Source organism: Caretta caretta, chromosome 13 (assembly GCF_965140235.1).
Source record: "Caretta caretta isolate rCarCar2 chromosome 13, rCarCar1.hap1, whole genome shotgun sequence".
Lineage (NCBI taxonomy): Eukaryota > Metazoa > Chordata > Testudines > Cheloniidae > Caretta > Caretta caretta.
The window spans coordinates 11,764,610-11,779,701 of NC_134218.1; the positions used below are offsets into that span (position 1 = coordinate 11,764,610).

The window sequence follows — 15,092 nt, forward strand, 5'->3', positions numbered from 1 at the left end:
CCCTCATGCATTTCCTTCACTCACCCTTCAGTGACCTTGATCTACTAATTGAAACATTCACCAACAGATAGGGTAAGATGACACTTGACTTTTATGACAGTGACCTGCTTGCTATTTATCCAGTGATGTGGATCATCACAGTAGGTATAGAATCTCTAGGCTGAAGCTTTTAGAGGTCATAGGAGGATCAGAAACCAGCAGATCATCTTGCAATCTTGTATCCCTACCAGCGGTGACAAATATGAACCCAACATTCTCTCAGCAAAATAGAACTACAAACTAATGCAGTAGTCAAGTTTCTGCTTAGGCTTCCTTCAGAGAAAAAATAATGTGTTAACTAAAGAAGTACTTACTAATTTCTATAAAGAGTTCATTTATGTTAATTGCATTTTTAGCACTGGTCTCTACAAATATGGCATGGATGGAATCTGCATAGTCTTTAGCGTCTTTTTCCATGACTTCTCTAAAAAGGAAAGAAAACATTGTGAACAAAGTAGAAACATTAATTTATCCCAATTTTAGAAAATTGGCTCGCTACTTAACAGTAATTTCAAAAAGTGATTTAGTGTCAACTGTTTGGCATCCTATTCCTCATGGAGCGGTCAATTCCTATCCTCAGCTCTTCTTTTACGTAACCCCCAGGACCAGACAATAGTGTGGCCTGAACAACAGTATTTGGACAGCACCATCATATAAATTCAGCAGCCACCACCATTTTCCTCTCTGGAAAATATGGATGTGTTTTCTTCTTAAAAGTGCCAGAATGCAGCTCTGAAGTCAGCAGAGGGGGAAGGGAGGCCTTTATTCTCAAAAAAATTGCTCAAATTATAGGAAAAAACATGTTACTTCTAACATCCATCTCATTCAGAATGAATCCAGACTTTGCTTACAAACCCTAATATCCTGCAACACAGCAATGTTCTGTACAAGCAGAGTTTAAAACGTTCAGATTGTACAGACAAAAGAGACAGGAAATGAAAAGGTTCCCACAGGCATCTAAGCCATACTATGCAGCACACCCTATATATTTTATGGTAGATATTTAACACTAACGTCAAGCTTCTCATTTACAATAAATGTGAGTAGAAAATACATACAAATTAATTTTGCTTTGAGAGGTCAGGAAACTAAAGTTAACTAGGAAAAAAAATTGGTTACCTACCTTTTCGTAACTGTTGTTCTTCGAGATGCGTTGCTCACGTCCATTCCATTCTAAGCATGAGCGTGCCCACGTGTGCCGTCATCAGAGATTTTTGCCTTAGTGGTATCCGGAGGGTTGGCAGTGGTGCCCCCTTAGGTGCCGTGCTCATGTGTCGGTATATCAGGCGCCGCCAGCCCTACGTCCTCTCTGTTCCTTCGGACGGAGCGACCACTAGTGGTGAGACAAGAAGGTCCTGCTGGGGCGATCTGCCAACACGTTCCTAGTCCTGGGCAGATGTGTGACTACCAGATGAATAGCCTGCTGCCCACAAAAGTCCCAAAGGTGGAGCACTTCTTGGGAAAGGGTCGGCGACCTGACTCTGCCCTGCCTGTTGATGTAATACATTGAGGCAGTATTGTCCGTGAGGACCTGCACCACCTTGCCCCTCAGGTGGGGTAAGAAAGCCTGGCAGGCTAGGCATGCTGCTTTGAGCTCCCTGACATTGATATGGAGGGCCAGATCATCTCGCAGCTGGCAGCCTTGCGTGCTGAGCTCGCCCAGGTGCGCTCCCCAGTCTAGGTCCGAAGCATCCAAGATCAGGGTCGGCAACAGGGCCAGGGCTGCGATGGCAACTCCCTGCAACACCAACCCTGGGTTCATCCACCAATCCAGGGACGATAGGATGTGATCGGGCACCCTGACTATTCGGTCTAGGATGTGCCTGTTGGGAATGTAAACTGACGCCAGCCTATCTTGCAAAAGCTGGAGATGGAGCTGGGCACGACTGACCACATATGTACAGGAAGCTATGTGGCCCAACAACCGCAGGCAGGTGTGAGCCATGGTGAGTGGGTTGTTCTTCACATGGGAGATCAGGTCTGGCATGGCCTGAAAACGCGCCTCCAGAAGGAAGGCTCTGGCTCGTGTGGAGTCAAGAACCACCCCAATTAACTATATTCATTGGACTGGCCTTAAGGTGGATTTTTTCTTGTTTACCAATAGGCCCAGGTTGCGGCAGGTGGAACACACCAGATCGAGGCTTCTCTGTACTCGTTCCCAAGACCTGCCCTTAATGAGCCAATCTTTGAGATAAGGGAAGACCTGGACCCCTCGATGTCTCAGGTAAGCGGCCACTGGTGCCATACATTTTGTGAAGACCCTTGGGGCTGATGAGAGGCCAAAGGGGAGCACCGTGAATTGGAAATGGCATCCGCCCACTCTGAAACGGAGGAAATGTCTGACGTTAGAATATGGAAATAAGCGTTCTTCAAGTCGAGGGTGGGGTACCAATCTCCTGGATCCAGGGAGGGGATGATGGAGGCCAGGGAGACTATGCGAAAATTAAACTTCTTGAGAGACTTGTTGAGGTGTCGCAGGTCCAGAATGGTCTGAGGCCCCTTTTGCTTTCAGAATTAGGAAATAATGGGAGTAGAACCCCTTTCCTGTCACGTCCTGAGGGACCTCCTGCACCGCCTCTAGGCGCAGGAGGTTCTCGACTTCTTGAACGAGGAGTTGCTCCTGAGAAGTGTCCCTGAAGAGGAACAGGAAAGAGGGTGGGTGAGTGGAAGGGAGGGGTGGCTGAAAACTGCAAGGTGTAGCCTTGTGACACCATGTCCAGCACCCAGCGGTCTGAGATGACCTGCACCCAGGCAGAGTGGTAGGAACAAAGACAGTCAAGGAAAGAACGGGGTGGATCCTGGGAGTTGATTGGGTGGTGGTGGTGGTGGGGGGGTGTCGCTCGAGTGCACCCTCAAAATGTGTGCTTCTGGCCCCTGGAATGCTTAGCCGAGCCGGGCTGGGCTGATTCCGTGAGCGGCAGGAGGAAGGGCGGCAGCGGCTGAAACTTATGTCCCTATCCCTTCCCCTTGCAGACCCTGGACGAGGCTGCCAAGGCCTTGGCGGTGAGGGCAGCCAGAACCACTCCTGTGCAGACTGCGGCTTATACATGCCCAGCAAGTGAAGGGTGGCCCAATTGTCCTTTAATCCATGCAGCCTCACATCTATCTGCTCTGAAAAAAAGACCGTTCCCATTGAATGGGAGGTCCTGGTTCGAGGTCTGCATCTCTTGAGAGAGGCTGGTGGTCTGAAGCCAGGAGCTGCGCTCCATAACCACTGCTGAAGCAGCCACCTAGCTCCCGAGTCAGACACATCCTACGCCATTTGGAGGGAGCACTTAGCCGCTGTGGCACCCTCCTCCACCTGGGTACCGAATTATTGGGCTAAACCCTGCGTGTGGTACTCCTTGAACTTACGGAGGGAGTCCCATAAGTTAAAATTGTATCTGCCTAGGAGGACCTGATGTTTTGCCACCTGGAATTGTAGGCTGGCAGATGAATACATTTTCCGCTCAAACAAGTCCAGTCTTTTCGCCTCTTCGTTTTTGAGAGTTGGGCTGGTGGGCCGCTGCTTGTCTTTTTCATTGGCTGCAGAGACAACTAGTGAGCCCGGGGGAGGGTGGGTATAAAGATACTTAAATCCTTTGGCCGTGACAAAGTACTTCTTTTTAGTCCTTTTGCAGGTGGGAGGGATGGATGATGGGGTTTGCCAGAGGGCCTTGGCAATTTTGAGGACTTCATCATGCACTACTAGTGTGACACGGGCAAAGGTAGAGGCTGAGAGGACATTGAACAAGATGTCTGCCTGCTTGGCCATCTCCTCCGCCTCTAGGCCCAAGTTCTTGGCCACCCATCAAAGCAGGACCTGGTGTACTTTAAAATCATCTGGTGGGCTGGCCCTTAGGGTTCAGCGACCGCCTTGTCCAGGAACAAAGACAACAACTGTACCACAAGGGGAGGCCCAGGGGCATCATCTCCTTTGGTGGAGGCAGGTTTAGGGGTGGGTGCAGTCTCCTCTGCCTCGACCTCTTAGTGCACCTTATGCACTCAGCCTGGTGCTGCCAACTGATGCACCTAGGCGGTGCAGATGAGCGGTGCAAAGGGGGCAACGTCATGACCAGCACTGCCCATGCACTCCAATAAGGCCACTGGCCATGCTGCCAAGGTGGTGCCATTGATGTCGACATGGCCCCGGGTGCCCAATTGTGCCGGTGGGGTCTGGGTGAGGGGCTGAACTGCCCTTCCGTGCCGGAGGAATTCCCTCCACAGTGAGCCCGTCGCCGCCTGAGTCTGCCTGCTGACTGTCACCGTCGGAGACCGATGCCTGGAGCAAGAGGATTGGTGCCAGTATCAAGCAGACTAGCACCAGTGGGACCGGAGACGCGATGGGGAGTGATCCCACAGGGCAGGCAATCGAGATCTGTGCCAAGAGGACGACTGACAGGAGGGCCAACAGTGCTGGTAGTACAGAGACTGGTGCCTCCCTTTAGGCGGTCTGTGCTGAAACGACGGGGACGGCGATCGAGGGCTGGTGACTGAGGGCGAGCCCCAGAGGATCTGGGCTGCAACTCTAATGATCTGCGGTGCAGAAGTGGAGATGCTGTCTTGTCTTGGGGAATCAGTGGTGCTCTACTGCCCCCTGAGGGTTCTTAGTGGCTGGCTTGCCCTTGTGGGGAGCCTTTGCCGTTTTCTGTGGCACGTGCTGTGTTGGTGGTGTGGGCGGAGGCCTCTGCTCTCTCGGCGCTGGGGGAGCTTGGGAAGGCATCGGTGCAGTCAGGGGTTTGGGTCCCATACCACTCCTGAGAGTTGGTGGTGGACCTTTTAAAGGGCTAAGAGCCCCAACTGGGGAGGCATCTATACATGGTTCCGGAGTGTCCAGGCAGCCCGAACTGGGTCTCTTGCCCAATGACCCATGACTCTTCTTGCCTGGTGCCAGGGAGCCATACTACCTTGCTTTCTTTTTGGGCACCGACAAAGGGGAGCAGTGCCGGGCGGAGCGGGTGCTGGGGGTGCACTGAGGCCAAGGTACTCGGCGAGTCTTGGCGGGATGGCTTGGAAGCTGGAAGGGCAGGAGGACAGCTTGCAAACGAATATCCCGCTCTGAGTCCTGGGCCAAAAGTTTTTACAAATACGGCACTTGTCCTTCACGTGTGATTCCGTCAAGTACTTGAGGCAGCTACTATTGGGGTCACTTACAGGCATAGGCCTGTTACAGTCCATGCAGGGCTTAAACCCAGGAGACCAGGGCATGGTTGCCTGGGGCAAAGTCCCCTCAGGGACTATAACTTCAACTATTAACTACACTTAACTACTTAACACAAACTACTATAAGGCCCTAAGGCTAAACTATTTACAAGGCCCTAAGGCTTGAAGTCATTGGAGACGAAACTGCTAGCCCTTGCTATGAAAGAAAGGCGCTCCGACTAATCACCATGGGCGGTAAGAAGGAACTGAGACCGATGTAGGGCCGGCAGTGACTGTTATACTGACGTATGAGCGCAGCACTCAAGGGGGTGCCACTGCCAACCCTAGGGATACCGCTAAGGCAAAAATCTCTGATGGCTGCGCACATGGGTGCGCACACATCTAGAATGGAATCAACATAAGCAAGCACTTGAAGAAGAACTATTAATGCCACATTACTGTATTATTTTTGCATTCAGTTGTCTTTTTGTTCAGTGTGCACTCTGTCTTGTTTAGTCAGGCTCTAGTCATACATTCAGAAGTGCCCTCTTCAGGGAAACATGCACGCTCTCAATCTCCTGAAAGCAATGCAAACTCTTAGACTTAGTGAAATTGTCTACTGTCAATGCCCAGTACAAATTTTCAAACACATCAATAACCTTATTGATATCTAACAATTTTTTTCTCCAAAATTGGTCAAGGATGTGCTTCTCACAAAGGACTCTATGTTCCAAGTTTCATATTCAACTGTTTCCAATTTTTCTGTGTTTTATAAAATATAGTGCACAATAGTCATGCTCCTGCCCCAGAAAAACAGACCCACCCACCCAAACAACAACAATACCTGAGGCTTTAAGAGAATACTTCCCCTTAGGGCAGATACCAAACAAAATTTCAGCCAAAAATGGAATTAAAGCAAGTGCAAGTATAATGGAAACTTTTCTGCAACTTTAGTTACAGTGTGACTGGCAGTAAGTGCTAAAATTCCTTATGTTACAATGCTATTTTCACATTACTCCCGGGGGGAATTCTGCGCTACTGCATGCATGCGTAATTAATGAGTCATGCATATTTTTAAATTTTTTGCACAGGAAAAAAGCTTCTGCTGAAATGTTGCTGCAGTTCCAACTTTTGCCCACCAGAAGGCACTATGTTGCAGGAACAGCAGCAGCTCCTGGCCACCAAGGGAAGAAAAAGAGCCTGCCTTCTTCGCAGCACCTGTCAGGCCAGGTCAGGAGCTATGGGGAGACAGACAGTGTGGGAGGCTGGGCGGGGGAAGCGAAAATCAGACCGGGGCTCATAAGGGTTAGTGGGGGAGGACAGACTTGGGCAGGGGCTGAATGGGAGTGGAGGCACAGGACCACAGGGGGGAGGGAGATGCAGGGCCACATTGTGATGGGGGAGGGGGCCAGAGCTACATAGGGTCAGCAGAGTGGCTGGGTGGGAGGGCAGGGCCACATGGGGACAGGGCAGATGTGCCTGACTGAATGGGAGAGGCTAGGGGTCAGACAATGTCTGCATGGGGGGGGCAAAGCTCCTTAACAATCCCTCTCCGCCCCCCAAAAATACCTGTTCCATACTTTTCCCATCCACACCCAACAACAACCCTCCAAGTTCACACCCAGGCTCCTTCCCAGCAATTTACTTCCCTCTCCCTCAGCTCCTCCATTACCCCTGATTCTCCCAAGCCTTTGCACTGCTTCTGAGAGGTGCAAGAAATACAGTTCTATATTGTAGTTTAAATGAATGATTACTTAGAGCTCTGTATTAAGATGCCTAGTAAGGAATCTATTTGTCAAAAACATTTCTTGAATTATTTTGTTGTCTGTGTTGTTACAGACATACTTGCTGACAGGTATTTTGAAATAAATGACTAAAAATAATGGAAACTGGTGTGATTATAGTGTGTTATTTTGACAAATAAAACATGCAGAATCTTAAAATACTGTGTGCAGAATTTTTAATTTATTGGCGCAGAATTCCCCCAGGAGTATCACATGTAGATTTAAAAAGTTTGTATCTTAAAGTTATAATTCTAGTCAATAAAATTGAAGGTTCTAGAGTAGCATGTACACTGCATATGGCAGCAAAATCCTAAGTCAGACTGCCAAAAGCCATACAAAACCATCAGCATTTTAAGTATTACACTCATTAAAGTTCAGGAGCCCTGTCACTCATCAGTTTCAATGGGGAGTAGCGTGTGCACACCTTATGGTGTTATCAGGCCCCAAACCATTAGGAGGGACAGAACTATGTTTGGTTCACCAACACCAAGGCCCACTACAAAGCATGCAGTATCTGTCTTACAAATATTTAGCTTTTAGTCATTTACTTCATATCATTTCATCCTTGGAGATTATAAACATGTTTCTTAAAGATTTATTGGTGTTCTTTAAGGAACTGAAATTTCAGTATTTTTAAAAATACAGGTGACTGACTTTTGCAGTCCTGTCTCCCTTGGGATCAATGTCAACCAACTTTGCAATGGCTCTTTAAAAACATATCCACCTGTTTTAGCCGAGACCCCAGTTGTGGAAGTAAAATATGAAACAAAGGAGAGATCTGTGAGCAGGTGCCTTTCCCAACCTGCTCTGAAAAGAGTCCACATGCTACGTAGAATCCAAACTCATTCCCTTTTTGGGGCTTGGCTTCATTAACCAAGACATTAGTAATAAAGAAGTTATGTTCAAACCTTTTCTAAGACTTGGCTGCCTCTAGAATTCCTTCCTCAGGACTTCATCCCATGTTCTAGATCCACTTTCCCCAGAACAGCTCCCACCCTTTTTTATATTGGTGGGGGTAACAAGGTGCCTGAATCAGCAAGTCAGCAAAAACCCACTTAAACTTTCCCAGAAGGATCAACATTTGCTAATAAGATGAAGTGTTGCAGACATCGCAAGCCTTTCTAAAATGGGCTAAACATCTTGTACTAGTTTTTAAAAAAACTTGCATTTTTTAATTACTATATATCTTTCATGGCTTGGTAAATCCCTTAATCTTCCTAACAAATATTTAGTACCATCACTTTGTATCTGAACTTACACCTGCACTGGACTGACATCAATTTACCTTACATCATTAAGGTCACACTTATTTCCTGCAATAGCTACAACAATGTTTGGAGGTCCATGTTGTCGAAGTTCTTTCACCCAATTCTTTAATGTTGAGAAGGTTTCCTGGTATGGAGAAGGGAGATAGAATTAAGATTCAGAACTGGCCAAACAAAACATACATGAGTGTTGGTTTGCAATATAGTTCTATAATCTCCTCTTACCTCTTTTGTGATGTCATAAACTATAATAGCTGCTGCTGAGCCTCGGTAGTACATTGGTGCTAAAGCACGGAACTGTAGGGAGAAACATCATATAGAATGGATTTAATACTGTGCCAGAGATCATGTGGCTCATTGACCAGTTAATCCAATTTCACTGCTCTAGTATAGGAAAAGAGTTTAGGTTAGTGGAAAATGTATCCTTCAATTTACAAAGAGACTGCCAGCAGGATATAAAAGCTTCACATGAAGCAATCTTAGCCAAAGGCTAGCCAGTGAATACTTTTGGGTGCTAGTAGTACAAGATTACTATAGTACAATGGACTATAAATAAAGCCATATGACAACAAACAAAATTTGAGTTTATCCAGATAAAGCTGGTAAAGAAGTGGTTTAACTCCCAAAAGAAGGCGGAGTAGAGCTATAATTTAAACCTGTAAACCACTCTGTTCCTCCAAGACCACTCACTGTTAAAGAACTCCATTTTCTGGTTACTATTCAGGCAGTCTGTACAAGTTCATTTAGATGTGGATGTGGGAGAGAGGTTTCCGTTCCAAGCCTCAGCTTCAGGGATAGCAGGAATCTAGTACAAGTAAGAAGAGGGCTGCTTCTAATGAAGATAGAGTATACTGCTGAATCTTATAGCAATGACTAATCTTTTGAGAGAGAGAGAGGATTAAAAGAAAGGATATAAGGGACTGGAGCAATACAGAATGTCAAAGGCATGAAGCAAAATTCTTGGACTTCAAGTTATCTCAGTCTCTAGTTCATAGTCCTCAGAAAAGTCAGGTTGCAAAGGCGAAATTACAGAAGGAACCCTGACAGTTATGTGAGATATGGAATGGGTCACCCCCATTTAAAAAAAGATAGCTATACAGATATAGATAATACACACAGGATATATGCCTAATTTTGAACACTGAGGGAGAGAAAGGGTGGGGTGAATTGAATACATTTCTTCCTTTTTGAGATACTCATGTCCACAAAAGGAAAAATAAAAAGAACCAGTGTACATTATTACCAACCAAAACATCCTGAAAATGGCTTAAAAGTGAGATAAAAAAAACAAATGTTATATTATTTTTATTTATCTTCTGGTATTTAGGATTAATGTTTTCAAGCTTTTCCCCTTCAACCAAAAGAGTTAGTGAAAAAAAAAAGTTAAGGAAGAATAAAAGCTGAGAGAGTCTCACAATCACCTGACCCCTGAAGCAAAGGCTTTAGGAAACACCAGATATCATAAGACTTGCAGGAAATCTCAGGACTTAGCAACACTGACAATTGCTACAAATCTGAATGAGCCTGCAGTACACAGATCAAGCTACTATCCTTGCACGAATGCTACTTGCTTTTTGACTGCATAAGAAACTACAATGGTTACTTTAACACATGCTTGGCACTATAAAATAACTACTGTTTTAGATGCAGTGTTCAGAAATTCTGCTAAGGTAAGAAAAAACAAACAACTCATCTAGCACGCTGAAGTGTCAGTGGAAGAAGAGAATAATTAACTGATAGATGCAGTGTATTGATGTATGGCTTTATATACACTATTTACTACTCAATAAGAAATCTATAAAAATAATGAAGACAATGTAGCTTTTCACAAAGACATATTTGGTTATAATAAAATACTAGTTTTCTTTTGGTTAATATAGTTCAGCTGAGAGCAGTTCTCTACATCCTAAAAATTCCTTTGTTATAAAACAAAATTCCAGCCCATTTAGATTTGGCTCACAAAATTCTTCTGAGAATAAGCCTTTACACAAAGTGCACAGAATGAAAATACCTGTCAAACATTTAGGAGGGAGGAAATGTGTGATGCACCCAACTCATCCAAGAAGGGTGTAATATCCTCTCCTTCCCCCATAAGTACTTAGAATGTAAAGGGAAACATATTTGATAAACCACTACTATTTGACTACCTGGCTTTTTGAGGTCTATTTATATTAGGGAAAAAAATCCTGCTTTCCCTTGCTGATCTTGTATTACTCATTTCCTGCCTGCTAACATTTTGATTTCTTTTCTCACCTAGGAATAGTCAGCAGTTAAAAAAAAACATTTTCCCTTTAACAAAACAGATGTTTCCTGAAACTACATTTTCTTTCAGCTGTCTGTTCAAAGAATTCAGCTTTCTTGCACTGCAGCCCAACTCTGATTTGAGCTTTAACACAGAATTACCAGTGAGCATCAGTATAAACACAAGAATTTGGCAGCATGGACAATAGACAAGACTCAGATAGTGGTTGAAGGCAATTTCATACTAACTTTAGTCAATGAAAGAGAAATAGTTACTTCTGACACTTGAGCAGAAGTACCCCAGATGAAGTGTTAAATTTAAGCGTGATGCAATCCAAAAATGAAAGCTTCCATCAGCATGAATATAAAAATGGAAACTATGTCACCAAGAGAAATGGAGTAAATAAATATGGACTGGGGGAGGGGAGATGCCAGCTAGTCAACACCACACTAAATTAATGTTTTCTGCATTTGGGTTCCAAGACATCAGAACTTATTGGAAATACAGTTCTAGAATGACTAATTGAAGTAAATAGTAGGTTGAGGGAAAGAAAGAAGAGGGAAAAAATATCTTGACAACAACTGATGTGTTTTCATTTTTAAATACGAGGCCATTATTTGTAATAATGGAAGCAGACACTTGAGATATTTTAGTCAGTGATCCTCTAACTTACTGTTTAAATCTGATTAAAAAGTTTGAACTGGCTATCAATGGAAATACACCCAACCTGAATGAAACTGCTTTACAACAGAGACAGTGTTAGTCACAGAAAATCTGCATTTTCTAAAGTCCTTGATTTTTTCCCCTCCTTGTCAAATACAACAATTCAGGAACAAAGGAGAGGGAGATCTGTGGGAAATAAATTTACATCAGGTGAAATATTGCGTTCTAGCTTAAAAATCAAGCTGTTGCTAATCAAGGTGTTTATAATGACAAGGAGTGGTGCAACCTGCTGAAAAAGAACTGCTCACTGATAAGCCTTGGAAGTGCATTGTTAAAATACAGCAAATGCTAAAACTAAAATATCGGGAACAGCAGATGATACTGGTTGGGAACTCAATGGTTCATATGGACCACCGCATCTGTGTTTTAACACTGTGCTCAAACCCTGATGGCTGAGGTCATATGTGGTTTGATGCCAGTTCTTAGTAAACCTGAGAAAGCCAATAATTTATCCAAACTGCAAAGTGTGTAGCGACTGTTATAATTTCTGCTGAAGAAGGTGCAGAAACAGAATACTGTCATGGAAGTTTCAGGGCAGGAGATTCACTGATCGAACTGACTAGCAGCTTTGATCAGTCCTTTCTGTAGTTGGTCCATTCCTAGCCAATGTTCTTAACCTGTCATTTTAAGGCACACCAAGTTCCTTTGCTGTACAACGATTCTGCAGTAAGATTTTCTCCTCACAGTATTTTTTTTTTTTTGACAGTCCATAGCCAGCTGTGTAAAAGTGAATACAAATTAGATCTTATCTGGCAGCCGTACAAACATTTTTGTAAAGGAAAAAAAAACAAAAAAAACCCCAGTACCAGTATTGGAAAACAAAACAGAAAAAAAAAAATGTTGCAACTATGGTTGTGTATGAATAAATCCTGGTTCTGTGATGCATTACATTATCACTATCTCTTTAATCCTTACAAGACTTAGTCTTTTGATCCTGTAAGCATTGTCCAAATTAAGTTCAGGTAGTATGTAATTTTCCCATTAGAATATGTATCTTGCAAAAGGAGAAGATGCACAAGTGATTAACAGTGTCATTTATTATTATCAGACTGGTATTACAAATCACTGAAAACTTGATATAAAATCCAATACCACATTCAGTACTTGATATAAAGTCAAGTGTTGGATTCAAGAGCCCTACAAGACACATGAAGTTATGGAAAGAGAGTTTACCATGGTTTCTAGTGGCTGCCCAATTTGATTGATGGGCAAGTGGAAAAAACAGAGCCCTGAGCTTGGTCAGTTTTTCTTTCCCGGGCCAACAGAGTTTGGGAGCATCATGTATGTTCACTAATGCACAAGAGAGTTTTGCTCTTACACCAGAAGCCGTTACGGATAAATTGGGTTATTAGTAACTGACCTGTGCTATGACATTGGAGTTTGTATTTGACTGAATTGCTATGAAGCATTAATACTTCCACGTTTAAAAATAAATAAATATATTAAATATAAATAAATAAATAAATAAATAAAAGACACATTGCCCTAACTGATCACTTGGAATGGTGGAAGTATTGTTTGTAAAGGAACTCGAAACATACTGTCTGTGTGGGCCAGGAGGTGAGGGAAGGGAGAATGAGGATACATGGATGCACGTGAGCTTGTAGATTCAGCGGTAGCTGTCAGCAGCACTCTTTAGTCGGAACTAAGGTGACATTGGCACCTTCTTATGAAGCATCAGAATCTTGTTCCTACATCACTGTAGTCTCAAGATGTATGTTCTCCCAAAAAATAACCCCTCACTCTCAAGGTGTGGAGGGAGAAGTCTACAGAATCTTCAGCTCTGAGTCAGAGGTGGGGGGAGGACATCTTCATCTCTTCCAATTAGACAAAGTGTTGGACAACTTGCACGGAAAAAAGAATAGGGCATCACTCCAGGGATAAGAATAGAAAAGAGGAAACATTTACTTCATACAAGCTGACAGCACCAATTGTCAGCCATTTACAGATATACTTCCTCATAGATTGCCCTACTTTGGATTCAGCTTACTACATTCTCCCACTGCTTTCAAACAGGATTCAAATGAACAGAATGAAACTCTAATACGTAATGGAAATCCCTTGCCGAACAGCTTCAGGCAGGTTTATAAAACTTCATACATAATTGCAGCTTTTGTTGTTGCTGCCTGTAGTTCATAAGCAAGGTAATTAGTATGCAGCACAAAGACACTTCCTCCAACTCCCTTTTTAATTTCAGTTTGTGTGCTTGTAAGTCTTGAATAAGTTTGTTGCATCCCCTCAAAAGGTGAGTATGCTGCAAAAGCAGCCATCAAGTTCTTCTTCTGGAAAGAATGCCAGGTTAAAATTTGTATTTCAAATGAAAAACTTCCTGACATGCACTTCTAACACAATCAGATTAGAAATGAAATATTTTTTTTAAAAAAAATCAAGTTAATAAGAACAGCCATATTGGGTCAGACCAAAGGTCCATTTAGCCCAGTATCCGGTCTTCAGACAGTGGCCAATGCCAGCTGCCCCAGAGGGAATGAACAGAACAGGTAATCATCAAGAGATCCATCCCCTGTGCCCATTCCTAGGTTCTGGTAAACAGAAGCTAGGGACACCATCCCTGGCCATCCTGGCTAATGGCCATTGATGGACCTATCCTCCATGAATTTATCTAGTTCTTTTTTGAACCCTGTTATAGTCCTGGCCTTCACAATATCCTCTGGCAAGGAGTTCCACAGGTTGACTGTATGTTGTGTGAAGAAATACTTCCTTTAGTTTGTTTTAAACCTGCTGCCTATTAATTTCATTTGGTGGCCCCAAGTTCTTGTGTTACGGGAAGAAGTAAATAACATTTCCTTATTTACTCTCTCCCATGATTTTACAGATCTCTATCATATCCCTCCTAAGTCATCCCTTTTCTAAGCTGAAAAGTCCCAGACTTATTAATCTCTCCACATATGGCAGCTGTTTCATACCCCTAATCATTTTTGTCACCCTTTTCTGAACCTTTTCCAATATATCTTTTTTGAGATGGGGCAACCACATCTGCATGCAGTATTCAAGATGTGGACGTACCATGGATTTATGTAGAGGAAATATGATATTTTCTGTCTTACTATCTGTCCCTTCCTTAATGATTCCCAACATTATGTTCACTTTTTTGACTGCCACTGCATATTGAGCGGATGCTTTTAGAGAACTATTCACAATGACTTCAAGATCTTTTTCTTGATCTTTTTCGTGAATGGTAACAGCTAATTTAGACCCCCACCATTTTATACGTATAGTTGGGCTTACGTTTTTCCATATGCATTACTTTGCGTTTATCAATGTTGAATTTCATCTGCCATTTTCTTGCCCAGTCACCCAGTTTTGAGAGATCCTTTTGTAGCTCTTTTCAGTCTGCTGGGACTTAACTATCTTGAGTAGTTTTGTATCACCTGCAAATTTTGCTACCTCACTATTTACCCCTTTTTCCAGACCATTTATGAATATGTTAAATAGGACTGGGGCCAGTACTATTTACCTCTCTCCTTTCTGAAAACTGACCATTTATTCCTACCCTTTGTTTCCTATCTTTTAACCAGTTACCAATCCATAAGATAACCTTCCCGCTTATCCCATATTTTCCACCAATATTGTTGTTTCAAATGCGGCGTATAAACATCTAGACCCCAATCCTGCAGACACTTAAATGTCTGCATAATTTTACTCCCAGGATTAGTTACAATATTGAAGGCAATGGGACTGCTCATATCAGTAAAGCTACACAAGTGCTTACATTTGCAGAATCAGGGCCTTAGCTTGTGCAATTAACCTGGGATGATCAGTGTTGCAGAGAAATGTTCAAAGCCAAATAGAAATGCTTCTGTGAAGTAAAACTATTGCCAAAAACCACTACCTTGCAAATCTGTTTTTGTGACAGACACTGCCCATTTGGTAAATATAACCTGTTTTTTCCAATCTCTC

General features: G+C 43.4%; 1 protein-coding gene across 1 annotated transcript in view; it reads right to left on the reverse strand.

Moving 5' to 3' along the window:
* The window catches only part of RAB22A (RAB22A, member RAS oncogene family), a 35,028-nt gene that overhangs the window by 9,724 nt on the left and 10,212 nt on the right, over window positions 1-15,092 (reverse strand). The window contains exons 4-6 of the mRNA XM_048819693.2: window positions 8,435-8,506; window positions 8,230-8,336; window positions 354-463 (exon numbers count right to left, since the gene is read on the reverse strand). Coding sequence (XP_048675650.1) covers window positions 354-463; window positions 8,230-8,336; window positions 8,435-8,506 — 289 coding nt within the window. The remainder of the gene's footprint in view (window positions 1-353; window positions 464-8,229; window positions 8,337-8,434; window positions 8,507-15,092) is intronic.